This window comes from Beta vulgaris, chromosome 6 (assembly GCF_026745355.1).
Source record: "Beta vulgaris subsp. vulgaris cultivar EL10 chromosome 6, EL10.2, whole genome shotgun sequence".
Taxonomy (NCBI): domain Eukaryota; kingdom Viridiplantae; phylum Streptophyta; class Magnoliopsida; order Caryophyllales; family Amaranthaceae; genus Beta; species Beta vulgaris.
This window is the reverse complement of record NC_079207.1, coordinates 30,712,447-30,736,206: the sequence shown is the minus strand read 5'-3', so window position 1 is coordinate 30,736,206 and position 23,760 is coordinate 30,712,447. Positions and strand designations below refer to the sequence as shown.

The 23,760-nt window shown below is 37.7% G+C and overlaps 1 protein-coding gene and 1 long non-coding RNA gene across 2 annotated transcripts; one reads left to right on the top strand and one right to left on the bottom strand.

The window, feature by feature from the left end:
* Window positions 1–760: 760 nt before the first annotated feature.
* On the top strand, window positions 761–2,626 carry LOC125498322 (uncharacterized). Its single transcript, XR_007275236.2, has 3 exons — window positions 761–1,200; window positions 1,892–1,976; window positions 2,451–2,626. It is a non-coding gene; the product is annotated as an uncharacterized LOC125498322 (long non-coding RNA).
* A 5,113-nt stretch (window positions 2,627–7,739) lies between these two features.
* Window positions 7,740–8,756, bottom strand: LOC125498297 (uncharacterized). Its single transcript, XM_057395729.1, has 6 exons — window positions 8,752–8,756; window positions 8,484–8,667; window positions 8,302–8,402; window positions 8,140–8,209; window positions 7,947–8,045; window positions 7,740–7,869 (listed from the first exon to the last, which is right to left on the bottom strand). Exons 1-6 carry the CDS (start codon window positions 8,754–8,756, stop codon window positions 7,771–7,773), a joined length of 558 nt encoding a protein of 185 aa, XP_057251712.1. The 3' UTR covers window positions 7,740–7,770.
* Window positions 8,757–23,760: the final 15,004 nt, after the last annotated feature.

Genomic DNA, 23,760 nt, shown 5'->3' with positions numbered 1-23,760 from the left:
GCAGTAACATATTACGTGGTATTACAAAACTTGATCAATAATTAAACTTATTTAAATTAATTAAATACTTGGAGGATAATTAACTAAGCCACTAAATCCACTAACTACAAAAAACGTGTAGCAGTAGCTTTAGTCGTGTAGTCCAATTTTTAGAAAATAAATAAATTATTTACTTTAGCTAGTTTTTAGAAAAATAAGATTTGAAAATCGGTTATATAAAATCAGAAAATCTTTTTAAAATCTTTTCCTAACAAACTTAAACTAAATTCCTAAAATAGTGGATCTTAGTTAAAAACAACCCTAAAAACTCTAACTAACATAGTGGGCGCATACATTGAGTTAGGCGCACAACTTTAAAGACTCTTATGTGTTCCTAAACCAGTTTTAAGTCTTGTTCCCTAACCTTGTTCCTATAGTGCCAGGTCTGTTCCTGTCATGGGAACAGAACCAAATTCCTTTGAGAATTCACCACGAACTTAATTGAGCTTTTACTCAACCTTAACATGAAGATAATAAATACACCCTAATGTATTCTAATCTTCATTCCATGCTTGATTCTTCATGACTCGAACATCTTTACTTCGATCTTTGATTAATTCTCTGTTTTAATCTTCAATCAAGTATTCTCTTTGCTCGAGAATGAATTACCTTGCAACAACATAAATAAAATACACTATGTCTTTTGTGGTTAAGGCATCTTCAAAACTCAAGGGTCAACATGAGTTTTATGTGAGCTAGTTGAGTTGTATTTTGCCCAAAATCAAATTCAAAACGCAAAACTTATCCCATCTATTTCGTGGCACTCTCAAAACCCAAAAACACATTTCTGCCAAACATCGAAATACCGTCAAACCCTCAAACCCTTCCCTGTTTCCCAATGAAATCCAAAACCCAATTCTCTCCTCTTGCCTGATGTCACCGGAGTTTTCCCTATCTCGCTAGCGTCCGAAGCTCACCGGAGTCTGATACCATACTGACGCCTAACTCCCGTCTTCCCTTCACGTTTCCTTCGCTTTGCGTGCTACTGGTCCTGCTTCTGTTCAGTACTCCTGCAGCTACTTGACCGGAAAACGCCGCCTACTGCCATCGCCTCATCGAGTGCGCGCAACACCAGACCAGTAACCAGCCTCTCCGAAGCTCCGTTGCTGAAGCTTTAAAAACCTCTTGATCTCTCTGTTCTTCGCTGCTATCTTAGCAGAGGTATAAAGTTTCTTGTTTGTATTTCTAATTTCTGTTATGAAAATTGAAATCCAAAATTTAGTGATTGAGATGTTTATCAAAACCAAATTTATCTTGTTCTTTTATTTTGATCAATGATTTCATGAGTTTTGAAAAGAAAATTAGATTAAGAGTTGTAATTTTCTTTTAATGTTGTCGTTGTTGTAGTGGTTGATTGTTGTTGGGATTATTGCAGTGTTGTAGCTATTGTTGTTGTTGTGGTATTGTTGTTGATGTTATTGTTGGTGGTGGTGATGCGTTGTTGTTTTTGGTAGTTTTCTTCTGTTGTGGTTAGGATTGTTGTAGTGGTGGTGTTGAGTTGTTGTTGTTTCTGGTTATTGCTACGCTATTGTTATTGTTGTTGTAGTTGGGATGGCTGTTGTGGAGTTGTTGTGGTGGTTGTGATGGATGTTGTTAGGTTGTTATTGTTATTGTTCATTGTTTGTGCATTGTTGTGGTTGTGGCAGTGCGTGGTTGATGTTCTTGATTTAGGTGAAGATTGTGAGTTGAGTTTAGTTAATTAGTTTGGTTCTATAATTAGAATTCTCATTATGAATTAAGGATTATGGAATTAGAGTGTTAAAGATTGATAATTTCTAATTTAGGAATTGATTATGGTTCCATCTTCTTCGATTAGTTAAGATTGATTAATGATCATCGTTATAATTTTTAGGTAATTGTTGGAGGATGATTTTTGAGTGAAGAAGCATTCGGAATGATGAAGTTGATTGTGTTGTTGGAATTGGATTGCGGTTCAGGTAACTTTTATGTCGAGTAAAATCATTTACTCATGCCCATGTGTGTGTGATCTCTCTATTCTGTTTTTTATAATTAAGTTCTTATTATGGCCATAAATATGAATGTGATGATGAGATGTTATTTGATGAATATGAATGCAAAAACTGTTTTGCTGGCTTAGTTTATGAACTGAAAAAAGAAAGTGGGCAATGTATGGGTGGAGGACGGTTACTTCTTCTGACCTGATACGGTCGGCTACGCCACATAACGAACCTTGGAGGTAGTATTGCTGGGCTCCATAATGAACCTTAGAGGCAGCATTTGTCCAAAGCATGTACTTGCCACTGATTTGTTTAAGAGAGTGAGCTATGCCAGTGTTGTAACGGAAAGAAGTGATTTGAAATAAAATGTTTTTAATGGGCTGAACTAAGGTTACGAGTTTTTCACTCATTTTGGAATTTTGTTTGTTTTTTATTTCTTCCTTGAATTTGCAGGTTTGCTATTCAGAGTTCGGAATCGGAAGTGGAGCTAGATTATAATGTCGTTGTAGATTATGGATTAAGTTTGTATTTAGATAGTTGATTCAGGAATAGTTATTTATATTTCATTGTATCCAATATCTGCGAATATTAGTCGAGTTATTGGTGTAATTAAGGTTATTTTCTGCTGTGATTTTTTTTTTTTGGCAATTCAAAGTTGTTACAAATAGTCACACTTCACAACCTAGACGAAGGAAATAGGCTCCATAACCTAACATGGACTAGAAAACCTGACCAACGAACCTGAACAAGCTCAAGCACACCAACCTTAAATAATAAGTAAGAGCCTCATGGACTCAGAGCTCCGATAAGCAACTTTAAACAGGATTTGTTTACTGCTAGTTAGTACATCCATAGTAGGCCTATAAAACACAAGAGCATTCCTATTTAGCTAAATTTGATAGACAATTTCCACAAAGAAAATGCAATACAATTGTGATTGTGGTGTCTTGCTTCTGCTTCGATGAGTAACATACTTAACTTCCTCTTGAAAGCTTCTTGACAAGCATGCATACCAAGCTGTTATTGACATATAGCCCATAATTTCCTAGCCACAAGGCAGTTAAAAAACAAATGGTTCATAGTTTCTCTATCAACTTGAGAAAAAGGCAAGTAGCATCATCAAGCAAGCCCCAGGTGCTCAGTCTATTTTTGGTAGGTAGCCTACAATGAAGAGCAAGCCAAGTGATGAAGAGAGCCTTGGGAGTAGCTGGTATGTTGCTGATTATCCTCCTCCATCCCACTTTAGCTAGGGTGGTCACCTTAAGCAGCCTTGTACAAGCATTTATTAGGAAAAGTAGGACCAGTAAGCACATTCACAAGAGCTTGATTAGCAGTAATTAATTTCATAATGCTAATAATCTTCTTTGGTCCTATTTGGAATAGACATACTGAGAACATGTTGTTTGATGTAATAAACATGCATCCACTTTATCCACAACTTATATTGCTTCTTAGATACTGCCCATAGGTGCTTAGCGATAGCAACTTTATTCCAGACAGCAAGATCTTTTATATTCCATCCACCCCTTAGGAAGACAGACTGTGTCCCAGGCCATTGGAGCTTTCTTGGACTTCTCACCTTGTCCAGTTCATAAGTATATTCTACAAATACTTTGGATTTCCTTGAAGACTTTTTTAGGCAGAATAAAAATCTGACACAAATAAAGTTGAAACCCATGAAGAATGGAAGTAACCAGCTGGAGCCTAATAGCATAAGAGAGTTTTTTCACTAACCAAAGCCTAACTCTAGCCAGAGTTTTATCAATCAAAGCCTTACATTCATGGTAAAACAACTTCCTAGTGCTCAATGGGACTACCAAGTACTTGAGAGGGAAAGAGCCCGAAGGAACACTCACAATTTGTTTCAATACATCTTTTTTATCCCCACTAACACCAGCAGTATACAAGTTACTCTTATCTAAGTTTGCTTCTAACCCAGAAGCATGTGAGAACTTAGTAAAAAGCATCAAACAAGAGTTTTAAAGACCCTACATCAGCCTTAGGAAACATTAACAAATCATCTGCAACTATGAGATGAGTAATGCTTAGCTTGGCACATCTTGGATGAAAATGGAAGTCTGTCTTTGCCTTAAGTTGCAGTAGACAACTAGACAAGTACTCCATGGGTCCCCTTGCCTGAACCCCTTTCTAGCACCAAAAGGCTTACAAGGAGCTCCATTAATAAGGATAGAGAAAGAAACTGAGGTCACACAAGCCATCACCTAGCCTACAAACTTAGTAGGGAACCCAATCTCACACATCACACTTTCTAGAAAAGTCCATTCAATAGTCATAGGCTTTCTTAAGGTCTACTTTAAGCATACACCTGGGAGATATATTTTTAGTAGTATAGCCTTTAATGAGCTCTATAGCTAATAAAACATCATCAGAGATATTTCTACCAGGCATGAATCCATATTGAGCTAAGTCAACCACACTACTGATCATACTTTGCGTTTTATTAGTCAAAATCTTAGCAATGTTTTTTTACAAAATAGAATAGCATGCTAGAGGCCTATAGTCCTTAATCAAGGTAGGATTAGCCACTTTAGGAACTAACATAATCAAGGTGCAGTTAATAGCAGGCTCCATGATACTAGTTTCAAAGAATTGAATTACTGCAGCACACACCTCAGTTTTAATAATAGGCCATACTTTTTTGAAGAAAATACTATTAAACCCATTAATACCATGGCCTTAGCTTCATCAATTTACCATAATGCAGCTTCAATTTCTTAATAAGTAATAGGTTGAATTAATGCCTCAGCATGATTTGAGCTTACTTGAGCACTAGATCTCAACATAGCAATATCAACAGAGGGAAGGTGGGTAACAGCAGTACCCAACAATCCTGAATAAAATCTCATGACTAGTAGAATAATTTCTTATTGTTGTTGTAATATTGATGCGGTTTTACCCATACGCAGCAATATATAACGCAAAAAGAAAAGAAAAAATATAAAATAACCATATTGTTGCGGTTTCGGCCGAAAACCGCAACAATATTGTTTGAACGATTTTTTTTTGAAATTTTTTAATTATTTAACCAAACATATTGCTGCAGTTTCTGGCAAAAACCCCAGCAATATATTAAAAAATCATATTTTAATATATTGGTGCGGTTCCTACAAAAAATCGCAGCAATAGACTTTTCAAATTAATTATAAAAGAATTACACCTAAGGTTTTTCACGCACTCACGCCTCTTCCTCTCACTCACGCCTCTCACTCTCTCTCTCTCTCTCCTCTCTTCCTCTCTCTCTCTCCTCCTCTCGACCACGACCGATCTTCGTATGCCATATCTCTCTCCTCCTCTCGACCACAACCGGTCTTCATACACCAGATGTTTATCCTCCTCTCGACCACGACCGGTCGTTCATCCGTCAGAGTTTTAAGTTTCGTTCGTTTGTCCGCCAAAGCTTCAACCACGACCGTCATTCCTGCGCCAGAGCTTCAACCACGATCGTCCCTCCTCCACCAAAGCTTCAACCACGGCCAAGATTCGATCGCTCGTCCGCCAGATTCGATGGTTCGTCCGCCAGATCTAACCATTGGTTCGGCAACACTCGTTTCAACTTTGTCCGCCAGATTATTCAACTGTTCATATGCATAATTTCAACACTATTTTTTTTCGGTTTTTTATGGTCTCATAATTTATGTTCTTTAAGTTTCAACACTTGTTGGTGTTTTTTTTTTCGCTAGAACCGCAGCAATATTTTAACATATTGCTGCGGTTTAAAACCGCAACAATATATTAATTACCTATTATGCCCCCTAAATTGATGCACTGCCAAAACCGCCGCAATAGGCCACTTAATGACCGAGGCAATAAGCATTTATTCTACTAGTGTCATCATACAGTATATTAATATTGTTTTGCAAATATCTCTCTTTCATAGCATGAAAGAAGAAGTGAGAGTTTGAATCCCCCATTTTCAGCCACTGCACTCTAGACTTCTGTTTCAATATAGATTCCTCAACCTGCAACATCTTGTGACGTTGAAGAAGACATGTTTTTTCAGCTTGGTGTAATGTAGGACAGTTTTGAGTAGTGGCTAGCTGGTACTGGACCTCCTAAAGCTCCTCTCTAGCCTTATCAATTTGCATACTCATGATTCCTATACTCTCTCTTATGCAGGTGCTTAAGCTCCTTTTTCACTCTTTTAAGACATTGCCATATGTCCTGCATTTTATATTCTCCACTCCCTACACCATTCCAAGTACTAGCCACAACCTCCAAGAAGTCCTCATGATAAGCCATGTAGCTAAAAAACTTAAAAGGTCTACCTCTGCTCAAGGTGTTATCAGACCATCCTGAGAAGTAATGAGGAATGATCAGACACTCCTAGGTTCAGATACTCCACCACCAAGTTAGGATACTTAGTAATCCAGTAAGAATTCATTAAGCACCTATCAATTCTACTGCATATTCTAGCATCCCCAACCCTTTATTTGACCAAGAGAAGAAGCGCCCACATATCTTGTATTCACTCAAGTCAGTATCTCTTAGTAACTCAGCAAAATCTTGGGTTTCATATTGGGAAGTAGGAGCATCATTCATCCTATCATCTGAAGATAAAACTGCATTTAAATCCCCCATAAGACACCGGGGCTCCACCATAGAGCTATCCCTAGCACTTAACTCAATCCATAGAATTCTTATCTTCCACTGTATGCAGCCCATAGATCACTGAAAACCACCAAGCAATCCCAGTTAACTTGTCACTTACCAAGCAGTGCACAAGTTGGGTAGAAGCATATTGAACTTGGACACCTACCAAAGGTGGATTCCAGGCAATCCAAATTCTACCTCTATCAGAGTGAGCATAATTATGAGTCCATTTCAATTGCCTACGAAATTTACTCATTATTATATATTTATTATGAGCCTTGACTCTAGTCTTAAGTAAAGCAAACAAAGAGAGTTTATAATTCTAGTAGAAAAAAGCCTACTTGCTGCGGTTAAAAAGTGCCCTATTGCTGCGGAATAGGGCGCGCAGCAAATGAGGGCGCAGCAATAGGTATTAAAAATATTGCTGCGGTTTTAAACCGCAGCAATATTACGTAATATTGCTGCGGTTTTATATACAAACCGCAGCAATATTAGGAATTGTGGTGATATAAGGTGTCCCAAAAAGTAATATTGCTGCGGTTTAGGGCCAAAAACCGCAGCAATATTACTTTTTTAATTATAAAAAATTAATATTGCTGCGGTTTCTGGCCAAGAACCGCAGCAATATTATTTTTTTATAATAAAAAAAGTAATATTGCTGCGGTTTCTGGCCCGAAACCGCAGCAATATTCCCTTTTTTTTTTTTTTTTTTTTTTTTTGTTTTTATATTAGTGAAGAGGAAGCTATATATGCAACCTTGATGAAGCTATCCAGCAATATGCTAATAAATTTTCTGCATAAATTTCGGCAGAGCTCCGTTTGTAAATTGGATAAACCCATAATAGGGACTTAATTAACCTGTACAACAACCAATAACATCTCCGAATCCACCATCCAAGCAAATCATAAATCCATCAAACAACCACCATGATCTCCAACATACATCATCCAATATTCAAGCCAACAAACCAACATCATATTCAACCCAACCAACATAAATACAATTCCATAATAATCCAACAAAAATATTTATATATCATGATAATCCATCACTACAAAGTTGGTTGTACAAGTTGGTCTAAAGTTAGCACTACAAAATATTTATATGTTCGTCTAAAGTTAGCTAGAACGAAAAGAAGGATATTAACATAAACTAACTAACCTATGCAATGCACTCATCAACAAAGTATCTTGCCCACTTATTCTTCACCTCATTGATTTGATCCTCCGTATAAGGATCTTTGGTAAAGGTTTGAGCAACCTGAAAATAATTTATCAAAGTTAGCATCAAATAGTTAAAATATATTAAATAGGAAATGAATAATTATATAAACTTACTTTGTCCATATCCAACGAACCAAAATATGAAGCGAGTACGTCAAAAATGTACCGCATCACAAAATAACCGCACTCCGTGCCTCCTTGTTGTTGCGGGCACTTTATCAAAAGTTATAAGAAAATGAGAAAAATTACCGCATAATGAGAATAAAGTAATCTTTAAATTGAATCAAGAAATTCGATCAATACATACCTCAACATATTTCCACAAAAGCTTCTCTCGACGAACTTTGTGGCCGCTCATCCGAAACCTCCTAAAAGCACTAGATAACACAACATTGTTTGATTTAGTCCTTAATTGTGGAATGTTACCATCTCAATTCATATAAAGTATACCAAAAATATATCAACTTACGCTATCATAGGCAATTTAAGCTTTAACTTCCGCTGTTTGTGATAGCTGGCAGAATCGAAGATATAAACTATCCCAGGCAAGGGACATATAGACAATGTTGGCTATTGAAGATTAAACAAATTACTTGAAAAATCATATATCATGCAACAAAAATATTTGTAGATATTAAGAAAGAAGATTACTCTTGAAAGATTGGCGCGAATGATGATACTAGCATTTACATCGACGCATCCAACCATAGCATGCACAATGTACTTTGTTACCTCCTCCGATGATGAATGCGACTCCATAACGGTGCTTTGTGGACACATCCAACAAACACGTCCAATAGAATCCCCAAATCCAGCCAAGTCTGACTGCGTAGCCCTTAAAATTGGCAAAAGTAAACTATATAAAATACAACTACCATATAATTAAATGTTAAAAAAACATAACTTTGATGATTGTTACCTCATGTAGACTTGGATAATAGAAATATTAATCATTTCTCCTCTCAAAACTGACCAATACTCCCTTGGTCAGAAAAGCGGTGCCATCATCTGTCAAATAATGGAACAAGGATCTGCAAGGTAACACCAACAGCATCATCGTCTGCGACGGCAAGGGCAAGCGTATCTGCTAACTCCCTGCAGTCCTCAGTAAGGGAGTCCAAGAACGATCGATCGTCGATAACTGGACTAAACTGAGAAGCCGAACCGGCTGATGAATGCAACTGGCTAGAAGATCTAACAGCCTCCCCGAAATCCCTTTTTGTTTTTTAGGTGTCGGTATAACCTAATAATTATTTTTCAAAATGAGCATAAGATTATGAAATTTTAAATTGAAGGCTATTATATTTACAAAAATAGAGGCCTATATGAAAATTACCTCATCACTTAACATTTGTGCTAAATTTTTTGGCCATTGCACCCAAGTACCCAAAGCAGTAGCTGTAGTGTCGATCTCATATGCAGGGACGGGAACAGGTAGTGGCAAATGACCATATTTCTCTATAATTCGATGAATTTTCACTTTTAGGTGATCATTCATCATTCTAGACCCATGAACTGTAGTGGTCTCATCAAAAACATAAGAATATGCATCTGCCACTAGACAAGTCTCTCCACTAGTTGGATCTACCAAATACAATCGACACGGAACCTCGTCCTAACAGCAACACGTAATATTGATATTATATGAATAAAACACGTAGTATAGGGCGCCATGTATATAAGATAATATTTTGTATAAAGCACATGTATATATAATAATTATATGTACCTTCAGCTGAGGAGAATGAGTGTCTGATCCAGATAATGGAGTACATAGATGAGTGGGCTCTGAAGCAGCTACCTCAGGAGATGGCCGAGGAGGTGGCCCAGGAGGTGGCCCAGGAGATGGCCCAGGAGATGGCCCAGGAGGTGGCCCAAGAGGTGGCCCAAGAGGTGGCCCAGGAGATGGCCCAGGATATGGCCCAGGATATGGCCCAGGAAATGGCCCAAGAGGTGGCCCAGGAAATGGCCCAAGAGGTGGCCCAGGAGATGGCCCAAGAGGTGGCCCAGGAAATGGCCCAAGAGGTGGCCCAGGAGTTAAAACTGTCACGTGGACCATATGCCAACCACTTAATTGTATCAGGTACATGATGGTTATTTGCAGACAGTTCACCGATTACTTTATTGTGAAACCAGTCAATGAACGACCTGTTATGCTCATTCATCAATGCCCTCTCCCCTTTTGACGGATTTTTGTGACGCAATTCACGCATATGTCTTTCTAAGTATGGATTAACTTCAGTAACATGGTGCAACACAAAAGATGAGCTTTATGCAACTCATCCAATGAAGGTGCAATATGTCGCATTCCGACCCACCTTTGCCTTCTAATCTACCCTCGTGTCTCGACTTTGGAAGACCTATCGTCACAGCCTTAGCAAAATAAGAAGAACAATATCCTCCAACCTCTTCGGCAATTGTTCCTTGAATAATACTCGCCTCTGGTCTTGCTGGATTCTTCACTTTCTTTTTCAAAGAACCCATATGTCTCTCAAAAGGGTATGCCCATCTTAAAAACACGGACCACACAGCTTAATCTCCCTTACCAAATGAAGGACTAAGTGAACCATAATGTCAAAAAAAGAAGGTGGAAAATACATCTCAAATTGACAAAGTGTGATCACCACCTCATTTTGCAAAGCATCCAACCTATCAGGATCAAGTACCTTGTTGCATATGGTATTGAAAAATGAACACAACCTCGTGATAGCAAGTCTGACATTTTTGGAAGAATCCACGTATTGCAATCGGCAAAAACACTTGCATCATCACATGACAGTCATGAGATTTCAACCCAATTAATTTCAGATCAGTCATGGAAACAAGTCTTCTCATGTTAGATGAGTATCCAGTGGGAACCTTAATACCGTATAAACACTCACAGAACAATCGTTTCTCTTTCCTAGACAATGTATAGCAAGCTGGAGGCAAATACGTTGTTGTTCCCTTTCCTTTCTTAGCCTTTTCCTTAACCTTTGGCCATAAATTAGGCCGAATCTTCAATTTCTCCATATCTCTGAACCTTAAGACCATCCTTAGTCTTTCCTGGCATATTCAACAGAGTACCGATAATTGCATCACAAACATTTTTTTCAATATGCATTACGTCGAGACAATGCTAACTGGTAATATTTCCAATAAGGAAGTCTCCAGAATATAGACTCTTTTTTCCAAACGACACCATCGTCTTCCGAAGGTTTAACCCCTTACCAAATATTGTTCCCATCCCCTTAACACGATTATAAACTTCTTTTCCAGTTAACGGTATAGGAGCTGGACATTTTCAACAAACCCGTTAAATGTGCTTTTTTCTTTCGATATGGATGAGAACTATGTAGGAATTGCCTATTAATGATATAGACATGTTTCCCACAATGTGGCAAATGTGTAGCCTCCATGCCATTCTCACAAATGGGACATGCCTTTTTCCCTTTGACCTTATACCCGATAAATTCCCATAAGCAGGATAATCATTTATAGTACAGAATAGCATAGCACGAAGCCTGAAATCTTCGTTAGAATACGCATCAAACACCATAACACCTTGTCCCACATCTTTTTGAGATCTTCGATGAGAGGTGCAAGATATATGTCTATATCATTTCCCGGCTGCTTAGGCCCAGAAATTAAAAGAGACAACATAATATACTTCCGCTTCATGCACAACCATGGAGGAAGATTATATATCACTAAAAGAACAGGCCAAGTGCTATGTTGACTACTCAAAGTACCGTAAGGATTCATTCCGTCCGTACACAATGCAAGTCTCAAGTTCCTAGCTTCCTGACCAAAGTCTCTATATCTGGAATCGATAGCTTTCCATTGAGGAGAATCTGCTGGATGCCTAAGCATCCCATCTTTCTTTCTGCGATCAGCATGCCATCTTAGGTTTTGTGCATCTTCTTTAATAGAAAAGAGCCTCCTAAACCTTGGCACAACTGGAAGATACCACAACACTTTCGCAGAAGGCCCAGTATTCCCGGTCCGGGCACAACCCATCCGGCAATTTGTAGCGGGACTTCACACCTCGGGCATTCATAAAGGTCCGCATACTCATTTCGATACAACATGCAATCATTCGGACATGCATCGATGCGCTCATATTCCAAACCCAAAGGACACATTAATTTTTTGGCATAATAGGTAGTTTTGGTAACAAATTACCCTCAGGAAACATATCATGTAAAGCTTCTAAGAGTTCTGTAAGCCTACATCAGTCAAATTATGTTTCGCTTTTATGTTGAAAAGAGTTAAAATCCCACTCAATTGAGTGTATTTTGTACACCCTGGATAAAGGGGTTTCCCAGCAGCTTCAGACAAACTGTCAAACACTCGTGGCCGCTCATTAAAATGGTCACGAGCCCCTTCCAACATCTCACCTATTCGATCACCAAACTCTTCATCCTCAGTGTCACTATTATCTCCGTTGTCATTTTCATCACCTACTACATCATCGCCTTCAATCCTAACATGATCTTCTACACAACTTCATTCTCAACCCCGACATTCGACATATCAATTTCTAATGAATTACTAGTGCCAACATCAACATTAACCCTATCCTGAGTATATTTTCCCTGCTCACCATGCCATAACCAAATATAATACTCAGCCCTAAATCCACGACGAATAAGATGATCCCTTATGGTCCTAATATCAGAAATCATATTCACATTGTAGCAATCAACACATGGACAATAAATCTCAGCCTCGCAAGTAAGTTGTTGATGTTCTACAGCACGTTTACAAAACTCATTCACACCTTCTACGAACTCCAACGTATTCCGCTTTCCATACATCCAACTTCGATCCATTTCTAAAAACCCCAACACATACATATAAATTATTATCAATTTAAAATTCACATAACTCCAACACATACAACAAACTGATATTCAATGCAATGCTTCCATTGGGTCCTTATCACTCCAACCTAACCCATCCTTAAACGTCCAATCCCACTAGTGAATGCATGTATCATCTTTGATTCTAAGTAAAATTCGGCAGCATTTCCCTACAGTTCTCCAAGTACACGATAAAGATAATTGTTTATCTTATATGTACCCGGAGAACAAATTAGGGAAATGACTAACCGTATTTCACTTAGAATCAAAGAATCAACACACATTCACCACCTAAGTGAGATGTGACGTTTAAGAACAGTCCCAAAACGGGGACTATTCAAGACTTACTCCTAATGAGTAAGTCTTGAACGGGTATCTAGGCAATATGATGTACATAAAAACAATCGCATTCAAGCGATTCCAAATATTCACCAAACAATAATCGCATTCAAGCGATTTCAAGTTATCATCAAACAACAAATACCAAACCATTCCTTAGATTTCCCTTCCCCTCCCATTGGTAAGTCTATCAATATAAAGGCATTGCATTCATATCAATTTAAACAAAGAATTACAAAAACAAATCCCGTATAACATATTAGGGCATACAAAAACTAAAGCAAAATTATCACAAAATCAGTTTTTAATACTCAAATCTTATAACTAAGCATATATATACTTTATACTAATCATTTTAAACTACAATTTAAGCCAAAAATTTATTAAAACACTAATTAAGAAAAATTTAAAAAAAACTAACCTAAGATGACAAAACGGCGAGGAACAATGTTGAATGCACCGGAAATTCGGAGGAGAGGCGCCGGAGGAGTAGTGCCACAGGAGAAGCACCGGAAAACGAAGGGGGGGTGAATATTTAAGCCAAATATTACCGGAAAACGAAGGGCTGAAGCAACGAAGGAGAGAGGCGGCGGAGGAGTACTGCAGGACCGAAACGCCGGAAAACGAAAGGGGGACGCCGGAATGTTGTTGCGAGATTGCCGGAAGACCGAACGTGTCGCCGGAGGAGAGAGAGAGAGAGTGAGGGGGTCTGAGAGAGTACTGCGTGCTGTGAGAGAGTTTTGAGAGACAGAGAGTTTGAGAGTGTGAGGGTAGAGAAACCCGCGTCCCTTTTTTTTTTGGATTGCCAGCGAATATTGCTGCGGTTTCCACGTGGCAACCGCAGCAATATATTAAAAAATAATTTTTTAATATATTGCTGCGGTTGCCACGTGGAAACCGCAGCAATATTCGCTGCTAAGGGCCCACATGTTATCAAAATTTTCCCGTTGACTAATATTGCTGCGGTTTTTGGCGGGAAACCGCAGCAATATTGTAATTTTCAATTTTTTTTTTCTTTTTGCGTGTTATATTGCTGCGTACAGGTAATACCGCAGCAATATCAGCGCAGCAAATAGCATTTATTCTACTAGTGATATAATGATCCACAAAGTGCTTTATTTCTCCTACCTTGGCAGGTTTATTCAACCCTATCACATTCCATGTGCACACAATCATCACCTTGGGGACACAATGAATAAGCTTGACCCAGCCTCATCCATTATATAAGTCACCACTCCAAGCCCTCCAATATCAACCACTTCTTTTCCGCTGCGATTTCATTAATTAAGATTTGGATTCTAGTTTATGGTTGTCAAGTATGTTTCGCTAGCAGCTCGGCAGAGCGGACTGTTACGATATACAAAACCAATTTTATTTGAAGCATCAATTTCTTATAATAATGTCTTAAAATAAAGTCTATATAATCTAAGGCTAGCTACTAAAACTAAAATTCTAAAATAATCAAATAATATGTACAATTCAAACTTAACCGTCGTCTTCAATCTCCATCGTCTTGTGTTTGATTGTTTAAATGATTCAGCCATATATCTCTTAGTCGTTAATCATCTCATGGAAATAAGTGCTAGGAATCCCCATCATCTTCAATCTCCATGGTCTTGTGTTTGATTGTTTAAATTATTCACCCACATATCTCTTAGCTCGTCAATCATCTCTTGGGAATAAGTGCTATGAATCCCCGTCGTCTTGAATCTCCATCATCTTGTGTTTGTTTGTTTTAATAATTCAACCACAAAAAGGAGGACAAGTACACAACCACCAAAACGATGAATTTACCTTAGTAGAAGCCTAAATGGGTGCCAATTTATTGATAACAGCAAAGCCTTAAAAAATAAACAAACATTAAACTCCTGCTCCACTAACTGTCAGTCAATTGGCAAAAAGAATTTTCATTAGTGTCAGATGAATGTCAGGTAAGCGCTAGCCCTAAATAAACTTTGTATATGTAAGGAATTTCAAATGAAGAAAGAGCGTAGAAGACTTATAAGAAGAACGTACCAGGCAGCATTACGATCATCAGATTGTTCACACAATGGGGGGTTCATTTTGTGACCTCTGTTCATAACACTCATTCGAAAATGGCTTCTGGTATACAGTTATACCAACCAAATTCACTATGTCTTTTTCCTTCTTACCATGTTTTCACCACATTTGTTGAGTCAGTTTAGACATGGCTGTCAATAAGAAACAAATAATTTTCAGCATCAGATTCAAGTAAACGAATAAATAGTTAGTGATGATTATAATGTTAAAATCACACAACAAAAAATTTCATCAGTGCAGTGAATAAGAACTTACCGTTCCAAATTGCAACATCATCATCAAAATTCTGATAGATTTGAGTGGCAAACCATATAAAGTAACCTCTAGGATGCAATTCACAATTTAGTTCTAACAAGATCTTTCCACTTGCAGCACAAATGCTTGATTAACACTGACTGGACATTGCTGAAGTACAATGGATAGGAAAACTTCCAATTTGACTCTAATTGCCTTAAGGAAATTATTAAAAAGACACTAATGTTAAAACTACCTTCTACATGCCAGGGAACCCTACACCTAGCACAATAGACAATGTCAACAACAGTTCTAAGAAAGGGCAGCCTCTGCGTTCCCATTACAACAAATATGGCTGGAATACCTCGTTCAAGAGCAAACTGCACTTGAGCCTCATGTTCATCCTTTGGAGCAAATAACATGGTTAGCATATCTTTGTCAAAGAGAAAACCTCTAAAGCTTGCAACTCCACATCCAACATCCAGCACAACACGAGAACATTTTCCCCATGTAATATCATGCAACATCTATGAAATTATCTCAGCGACCACATTAAGTAACATAACGAAAGCATAACACAAAAAGGTAATTTTAGTTTAAAACACAAAATTCTTTATCTTCCAGCTTGCGCTGGCATTAACTGATTGCAAATGCTTCCACAAAAGTCTGATATAACGTGCGCTGGTGACTCAGAAATTAAAATAATAGGAAGTTATAGCTTCATAATGAAAAGCATAAAGCATTAAAGTCCACATGATAGAGGCCAAATTATGATGATGCTAATCAAATCATGATTGTCACCTCTAACATGACTAGAATAACTCTTTACGTACCAACAATAATGAAAAATATCTGAGAGGATACATCCATAATTTCACTCACATATACATCTCTATCTACAAGTTAACCAGCTCTGAATATACATTTCCCCCAAAACAAGATAGGTCGATAATGTGTCTATATATATCCAAAGTAGACTAAATGTAAAGCATGTCATGAACAGTAAATCCCTCTTTACTTGGCATCATAACTTTTATAGAGCAGAATAATCAACCAATTCAGATCTATAGCTATTATAGAATAGACCGAATGGAAAAAGTTGGAGGAACACTGGCTTGCAGGACATTATAAGAATACATACACATTGAACTCACCTAATGACTGAAAAATAAGATGAGCCACAACATCACCTAGTATTAAAATACTTTCCTTACTGCAAGAAGTAAAGATTCAAAAGAAAACATAAGAAGAATAAACATACACGCACTCCCAAAGACAGACAAACAGACGGAAAAAGAGACATACAAAGACAGGAAAGGAGATAATTTTATTGGAACTTGAAAGGTGGGGATAACAGAATTCTAGAAGCAATTAAAACACATATGGGAGCTATAGAGCATCAACCTCTTTTGATGACTGGAATGACTTTATAGCAATTTGCAAGTCGTAATCAAGTACACTACCATCAATGCGTACAAAACCAATGCCTTTGACACATATAAACTCCTGAAAATGAGAATTATAAGAGTAAAGAGAACTGCCTCGCATTAGAAATCAACTAAAGACTTAAATATGACACTAGGTAAAAAGATTCTACTCATAGAGTTATATTAGCAACCAAGAAGATCCTAACTCTTCACTCTCAGCACCTTCACTGGGCTTTTTTTATAACAGTTCCAAGCGTCATCAAACTTTTATCAATATGAGAACCTTCTTTGAAACGTACACCTTTTGTTCCTGTTTTTGCAGCACGTTCTGAGCCAGCAAGATCAAATAGGTTATGGAACCATCAACCAAATAGAATTCATAATATGCAAAGGAAAGGACAAGCACCTCTACTTTCACAATAATCTATTTCAACAACAGTCAGAGGAGTGGGAAAATTAGATTGTGAAATATAATTTTTTGGCGTTGCTCATACCAAAACAGAGACGCGGACGACATCACATGAATTCTCGGGCTCTTCAACTCCTGCTTTATCACGACTCTCAATTATCTAGCGAAAATTAGTGAGACAGGAAAGTTGTACAAAACGTATAAAAGCAATTGAAAACTGCAAAAGTGTACCATGCAAAATATTTTATGAGATCAGGTACTGTGCAGATTCATGTTGGTTTCTCCAATGTGTCGATGAGTAGCAAATAAAACATTGTCATCAGTACAAAAGACAGACAAATTTAGCTTAATGACAAATTAGATTGGCAACAAGGATAAGAAACAACTAAAGATAATAAGCCATGCTTTCTCCAAAGTCCATAAGATAAAGGACTTGTTCGGGTGAGACAACAATCTCTTCACGCAGTCCAGTTAGAAATATTCCTCACTGCAACAAAAAGTACCTTGAGTCAGCTAAATTGCATGCTATAAAATTAGATTAGTTTTCTATATCAATAGATATAAAGATGAAAGATACCTCAAGACTTTCATGGATTTGCAGTCTTCTGTGTTCAGGAACTAACATGTCATTTACCTCCTCCTTATAAATCTCCAAATGGTACATTTGTAAAAGAAATTCCCGATCAAGAACCTTACAAATTGCAAACATCAAATCAGAGGAATTTGACAGGTAGCAAAACCATGCAAATGAAGTATGGACACAAGCATCTAGAATTGACTGCATTTTGTTACCCTTGCCAACAAGAAACGTTCAAAAGAAGAAAAAAACCAATAATTAGAGCATTAAGTGTAAAGAACATAAGATATTAACTTAAGGATATACCTCCTGAATCATATCAAAAAATTCCCTAACAGCAGGAGGAATCACTCCTGGTTCACTAGAAGATACATGCATTGTGTGTGTTTCCCCACTATTTGTCTGCCCATAAGCGAATACAGTGCCTAAAATTCAATGTAGGAAATTAGTCATATGGACATATCAAAGATTACCGTAAAACAAGTAACTAAAGTGAAGAAGCCACAGTACTACTCCCTCAATTTCATATTATTTGTCCATGTAACTAGTTTTACTTATTCCATATCATTTCTCACTTTACAATACTAGTTCAATATTACTTGTCACTCTAAAGTATATAAAGTAGTTTTCAAATCAATTACAAAACAATAGACATAAAAATTTTTTTTGGCAAATAATAATTGTATTTAAACCAAAAAAAACATGTGCATCAACAACATTGCACATGAAACAGAAAGTCAAAGCATACACCAGGAGATTTATAGCATCAGCTTACTCCTGTCACTATCCATACACCTCGAAGCCACTGTAAAAACAATGTCCCTAAAGACTCCTGTTACATCTTTACAATGACCTGTGAAAAGTTGGCTATTTCTCTGCCTCCAGATAGCATATACACATTCAGTAAAAAGCATAACAAACACCTTCCCTTTTTTCTTCCTAGCATGATTACTCATTCTTGAGATCACCTCCTAATGATTCATCCCTACATTTGCAACATTTACAAGTCTGCAAATTTGGCTCCAGATTCCAGTAGCATAAGTACATGAGAAGAATAAATGTTGTGCTGATTCATCTTCATTTTTGCATAGGCTACATCTAGTATCACAATTAACCCCCCACTTCCTTACTCTATCCACTGTAGGGAGTCTTTGATGCAGCATCATCCACAGGATGAATTTGCTTCTCGGAGTGGCCTGATTATTACAAATGAGCCTCTTCCAGCTCACTCTTGTAGCAGGGTCATTCAGCTTCCTGTAAGCTTTGTTTATAGAAAATTTTTCCCCAGTACTCACATCACTCCAATCAACTCCAGCATTCAAGATCTCTCTAGACTTTATAATCTTCCTTAGAACCCATGACACCTGATTACTAAGGTTGACTGTATAGATAGTCTGCCTTTTAATATAATAAGAGTGAATCCACTTCACCCACATCTTATCCCTCTTAAATTCAATTGCCCACAACAGCTTGAGCATAGCAGCCTTATTCCAATTAACCATGTTGATGACATTCCATCCTCCTCCACTTTTTGGAAGCTAAATGGTAGCCCAAGCAACAGGAGCTTTCTTGGACTCTTCAGTTTTACCAGTCCAAAGAAATCTCCTACAAACCTTCTCTACAGCATGAATGATTGCCTTTGAAAGAGGAAATATATGAGCCCAGTAGTTTTGCATACTACTGAGTATACTCTTTATCAATTGAAGCCTCCCTGCATAAGATAACAAATTAGCCATCCAAGTTTGAGCCCTACTAGTTATCCTTTCCACCAAAGGTTTACATTGAGCTGTTGTGAGTTTCTTTGAAGTGAGAGGAATCCCTAGATATCTGAAGGGGAGCTCCCCCACTTGCATTTGAATTCTCTCAGCTAAATCCTTAGCTGTGTCATCATTGACCCCACAGAAATACACATTGCTCTTCTCTTGACTAGCAGATAAACCAGAAGCTTCAGAGAACTTTCGAAAAGCATTAACCATATATTCCAGAGAGCTCCTATCAGCTCTACAAAGCATCAACAAATCATCTGCAAACATCAGATGTGTAATATTCAACCTTTCACACTTAGGATGGAAGTTAAACTCAGGTGTTTTCTTCAATTCATTCAAGCACATACTCAGGTATTCCATACTTAATACAAACAGAAAAGGAGACAGTGGCTCTCCCTGTCTTAGACCTTTTCTAGCTTGAAAAGGCTGTGAGGGGATACCATTCACCAACACACTATATGATACAGTGGTAACACACTCCATAATCCACCCAGTAAACACATTAGGAAACCCAAATTCCTTCAATAGAGTTTCCAGATAAGACCCCTCTACAGAATCATAAGCTTTCCTAATATCCACTTTCATAATACATCTTGGTGACATATATTTCCTAGTATACCCTCTAATAAGCTCTGTAGCTAATAAAATGTTGTCAGAAATATGTCTCCCTGGGATAAACCCTGATTGAGCTTCATTCACCATCTCCCCAATCACACCCTTCATCCTGTTTGTCAAGATTTTTGAGATAATTGTGTACACTACTGTGCAACATGCAATAGGTCTGTATTCTTTAACCTTAGTTGCATTTGGGATCTTGGGAAGCAAAGTAACAGCAGTGCAATTCACAGGTCTATACATTCTACTAGTAGCAAATAATTCATGAACTCCTGCATATACTTCATGCTTGATGTTACTCCAACTTTTTTTGAAAAAGTAGGCATTAAAACCATCTATCCCTGGGGCCTTATCATTCCCAATTCCAGCAAGAGCATCATCAATTTCAGTATTTGTAACCACTCTCATTAGTGACTCTTTTGCCTGATTAGAGAGACTTGGTCCCTCCCTCACAACATTTAGATCCACCCCCTGAAGTCTTGTGGCTCTTGTTCCCAAAAGCTTCTTATAGAAGTCTAAAATTTCCTCTCTTATAGCACCTGCATCCTTTACCATTCTCCCATCATCTGCTACTATCAATTCAATTCTATTTTGCCCATGCCTGGCCTTAGTAGTAGTAAAAAACAGTTTAGTATTACCATCACCCTGCTTTAACCAGTTGATCCTGGATTTCTGATGAAGGATACTTTCTTCTACATGAGACCAGTGATTCAGGTCCTTCAGCAGACCTTTAACATAGAGTTGAACCTCTGCATTACTGTCATAATCCCCCTGAGTCTGTAATTCAGTTATTTGATGTCTCAGCACTTTCACCTTGTCTTGTGCTATCCCCATTTTCTGCTTTTTCATCACCTTTAAATCTCTCTTGACAGCTTTAAGTTTAAACCAAATTGATTGAAGTCTAGACCTGCCCTGTACAGAGGACCAGGCTTTATCAACAGTTACTAGAAAATCTTCCTGCTCAGCCATTATATTCAAGAATTTGAATGGTCTTCCCCCTTGTACATTGTCAGCCATCAAAGCAAATTTTAGAGGAGAGTGATCTGATACACCAGGAGCTAAATATTCAACAGCTACTGTAGTATACATCCTCAACCATATCCTCAACCATGCTTGATTGACAAAAGCTTTGTCAATCCTACTCACAACTCTATCACTTCCCACACTGCTATGTGACCAATAGTAAAATACTCCAATACTCCTAGCCTCAATAAGGCTAGATTGCAGTAAGAAATTCTGAAAGTCTTCAGTTTCTGCATCAGTGATCAAAGTGCCATTAAGTCTATCATTTGCATTGCAAACAGCATTAAAATCCCCTATTATTATCATAGGGTCCTGATGCTGAATACATTGAGATAGACCACTCCATAAGGCTCTCCTATCAGCAATTGTGTGTAACCCATAAACAGCAACCAAGTTAATCTGATGATCTTGGTCCTTCAAAGTGCATACCATAAATTGCTCATGCACTTGAGTAACTGTAATATTAACCCAACCAGGTGTCCAACCTATCCATTTTCTCCCCCTTGTGGAATGAGAGTAGTTGTTAACCCACACCCACTCTTTACCAAGCTTCTTTTGCACCTTGCTTGCATTCTGCTCCCTAACTCTTGTCTCTAACAGCACACACACAGCTATTTTGTGAGTCAACAGTACATTCTTAATCTCTTTTATTTTAAAGGGTTCATTCATCCCCCTAACATTCCAAGAGATGCAATTCATTTATGACAAATAAGGGTTTGGTCCCTTAGCACCCCCAGCACCAGTAGCTGAGCTTCCTCCACCAGCCTGTAATTCAGACATTCCTGCAGTTCTAGCTGCTTGAAAAGCCACTTGTTTACCCTTGTCTTTAGTTTTCCTTGTGACCAATTTCCAAGCCCCCTCCTCATCTAACTCCTGTCTCTGAGTAGAGGATATTGGCGTAACCACAGGAGTTACATTAGAAGGATTACTAGGATTACTAGAATTTGTAGGAACAATTTCAGTAACCCTTTCATCCCCAATATCGACCTCTAAGACTGGAGTTGTAGCATGAAGATCTTTAGCTTGGTTAACTGGTATCCACTTCTGAGTGACTTTCCCTTTTGCTTGCTTTTTTTTCTCCTCACACACATGCCCAACTTTATGGCATTTATTACAAAATGGAGGTAGCCAAGCATAGCTAACTCGTTGTTTAAACACCCTTCCATTTGGATCTTCCACATTAGTTTCCTCCTTCACTGCCCCTGTTACATCCATTTCTATTAATATTCTAGCAAACGAGATCCTCAATTGTTTTGTTGTGCATTCATCAGCATAGATGGGCACACCAAGGGTACTTCCAATTCTACTCAATGAATCCATACTCCAGCAGTTCAAAGGTAAATTAGGAAAAGTAACCCGTATTGGGATAACTTTTAGAATCTCCTGATTGAAGCTGAAATTATATGTCCACTGTTTTACAATCATAGCTTTCCCAAAAAATAGATGAGGTTCAGAGAACAGCACAACATCTCTATCTTCTACCGTTTCCATTTTCACCACAAAATACCCCTTATCATGTTTAAAAATTTTAGGTTCTACTTTTGGCGCCCACTGAGATTTACAATAGTTGATTATGGCCATAATACTGGGATTTTGTCCAATGACATATACAATCAAAGCATTTTGCCAACTTTCCGTAGCTCTATCTACCTCCATTTTATCAAGTTTAGCTACGTTTTCACCATTAACAACCATAGGAGTAACATAGTTAAGACCCATACCTTTTTCAGATATCTTACTCTGAGTTACGCTTCTCCAAAAGTGCTGACTCTTTTCATTTAAGTTAGCCTCAGATTCCGTTGCTTGCACCGGAGTTTTTTCCACCACTGGAACCTCAGCAACCTTCGTTTTATCCATTGTTATTGTTCCATTGGTTTCCACATAATCCGCTCCAATAACTTGCTTACTAATCACGCTCTTGGTTTTGGTTGAGTCTCCGGTCTCCGATGACCCTTCACCGGCACTGGAGCTCTTCTTTTTCCTCCCCATCCTCTACTCGGCTCACAATAGCACTTCACCTTATCGTGCACCTAGAGAGCATTTAGGAGAAAAAAAAACTTCCATAGACATAAAATTTTAATGGTACATAAACTTTGTAATGCAATAATAATACCAACATCCATTAAGAAATAATAACAATACCAAGAAAACAACTTTTTCATCAAGTAATTTTTATATTATGTATTTACACCACATGATATTTAGTTAGAACTAATGATGATTGTAAATAACATTTTTCAAAATTACATTTAAAAGAAATTTAAGAATGATCGCCAAAATAATCCATGCACGCATCGCGTGCAAAGAATATTATTAATTAACCTAATGGTTGGACAGTTGGTCACCCCACTTCATTTGTCCACAAAATGAAGGTTTCATGGCAGCTACTAATTTAGAAATAAATCTAAAGGAGCTAACAATTTTTTTTTTGTAATCTTCTCGATAAGATCAATGTCATTGGTGATGAGTTTATTCACCAAAATTTGAAATTTTGGAATGAACAAAAAAAAGTTGGATCTCATTGGTGATAAGAAAGTGTTCACCAAATGACAAAATGTGTCATTATTCATCATGTGAACAATTTGTTCACGGTCCATTGAAGAAAATGAGGAGTTTATAATTTATATTATGGC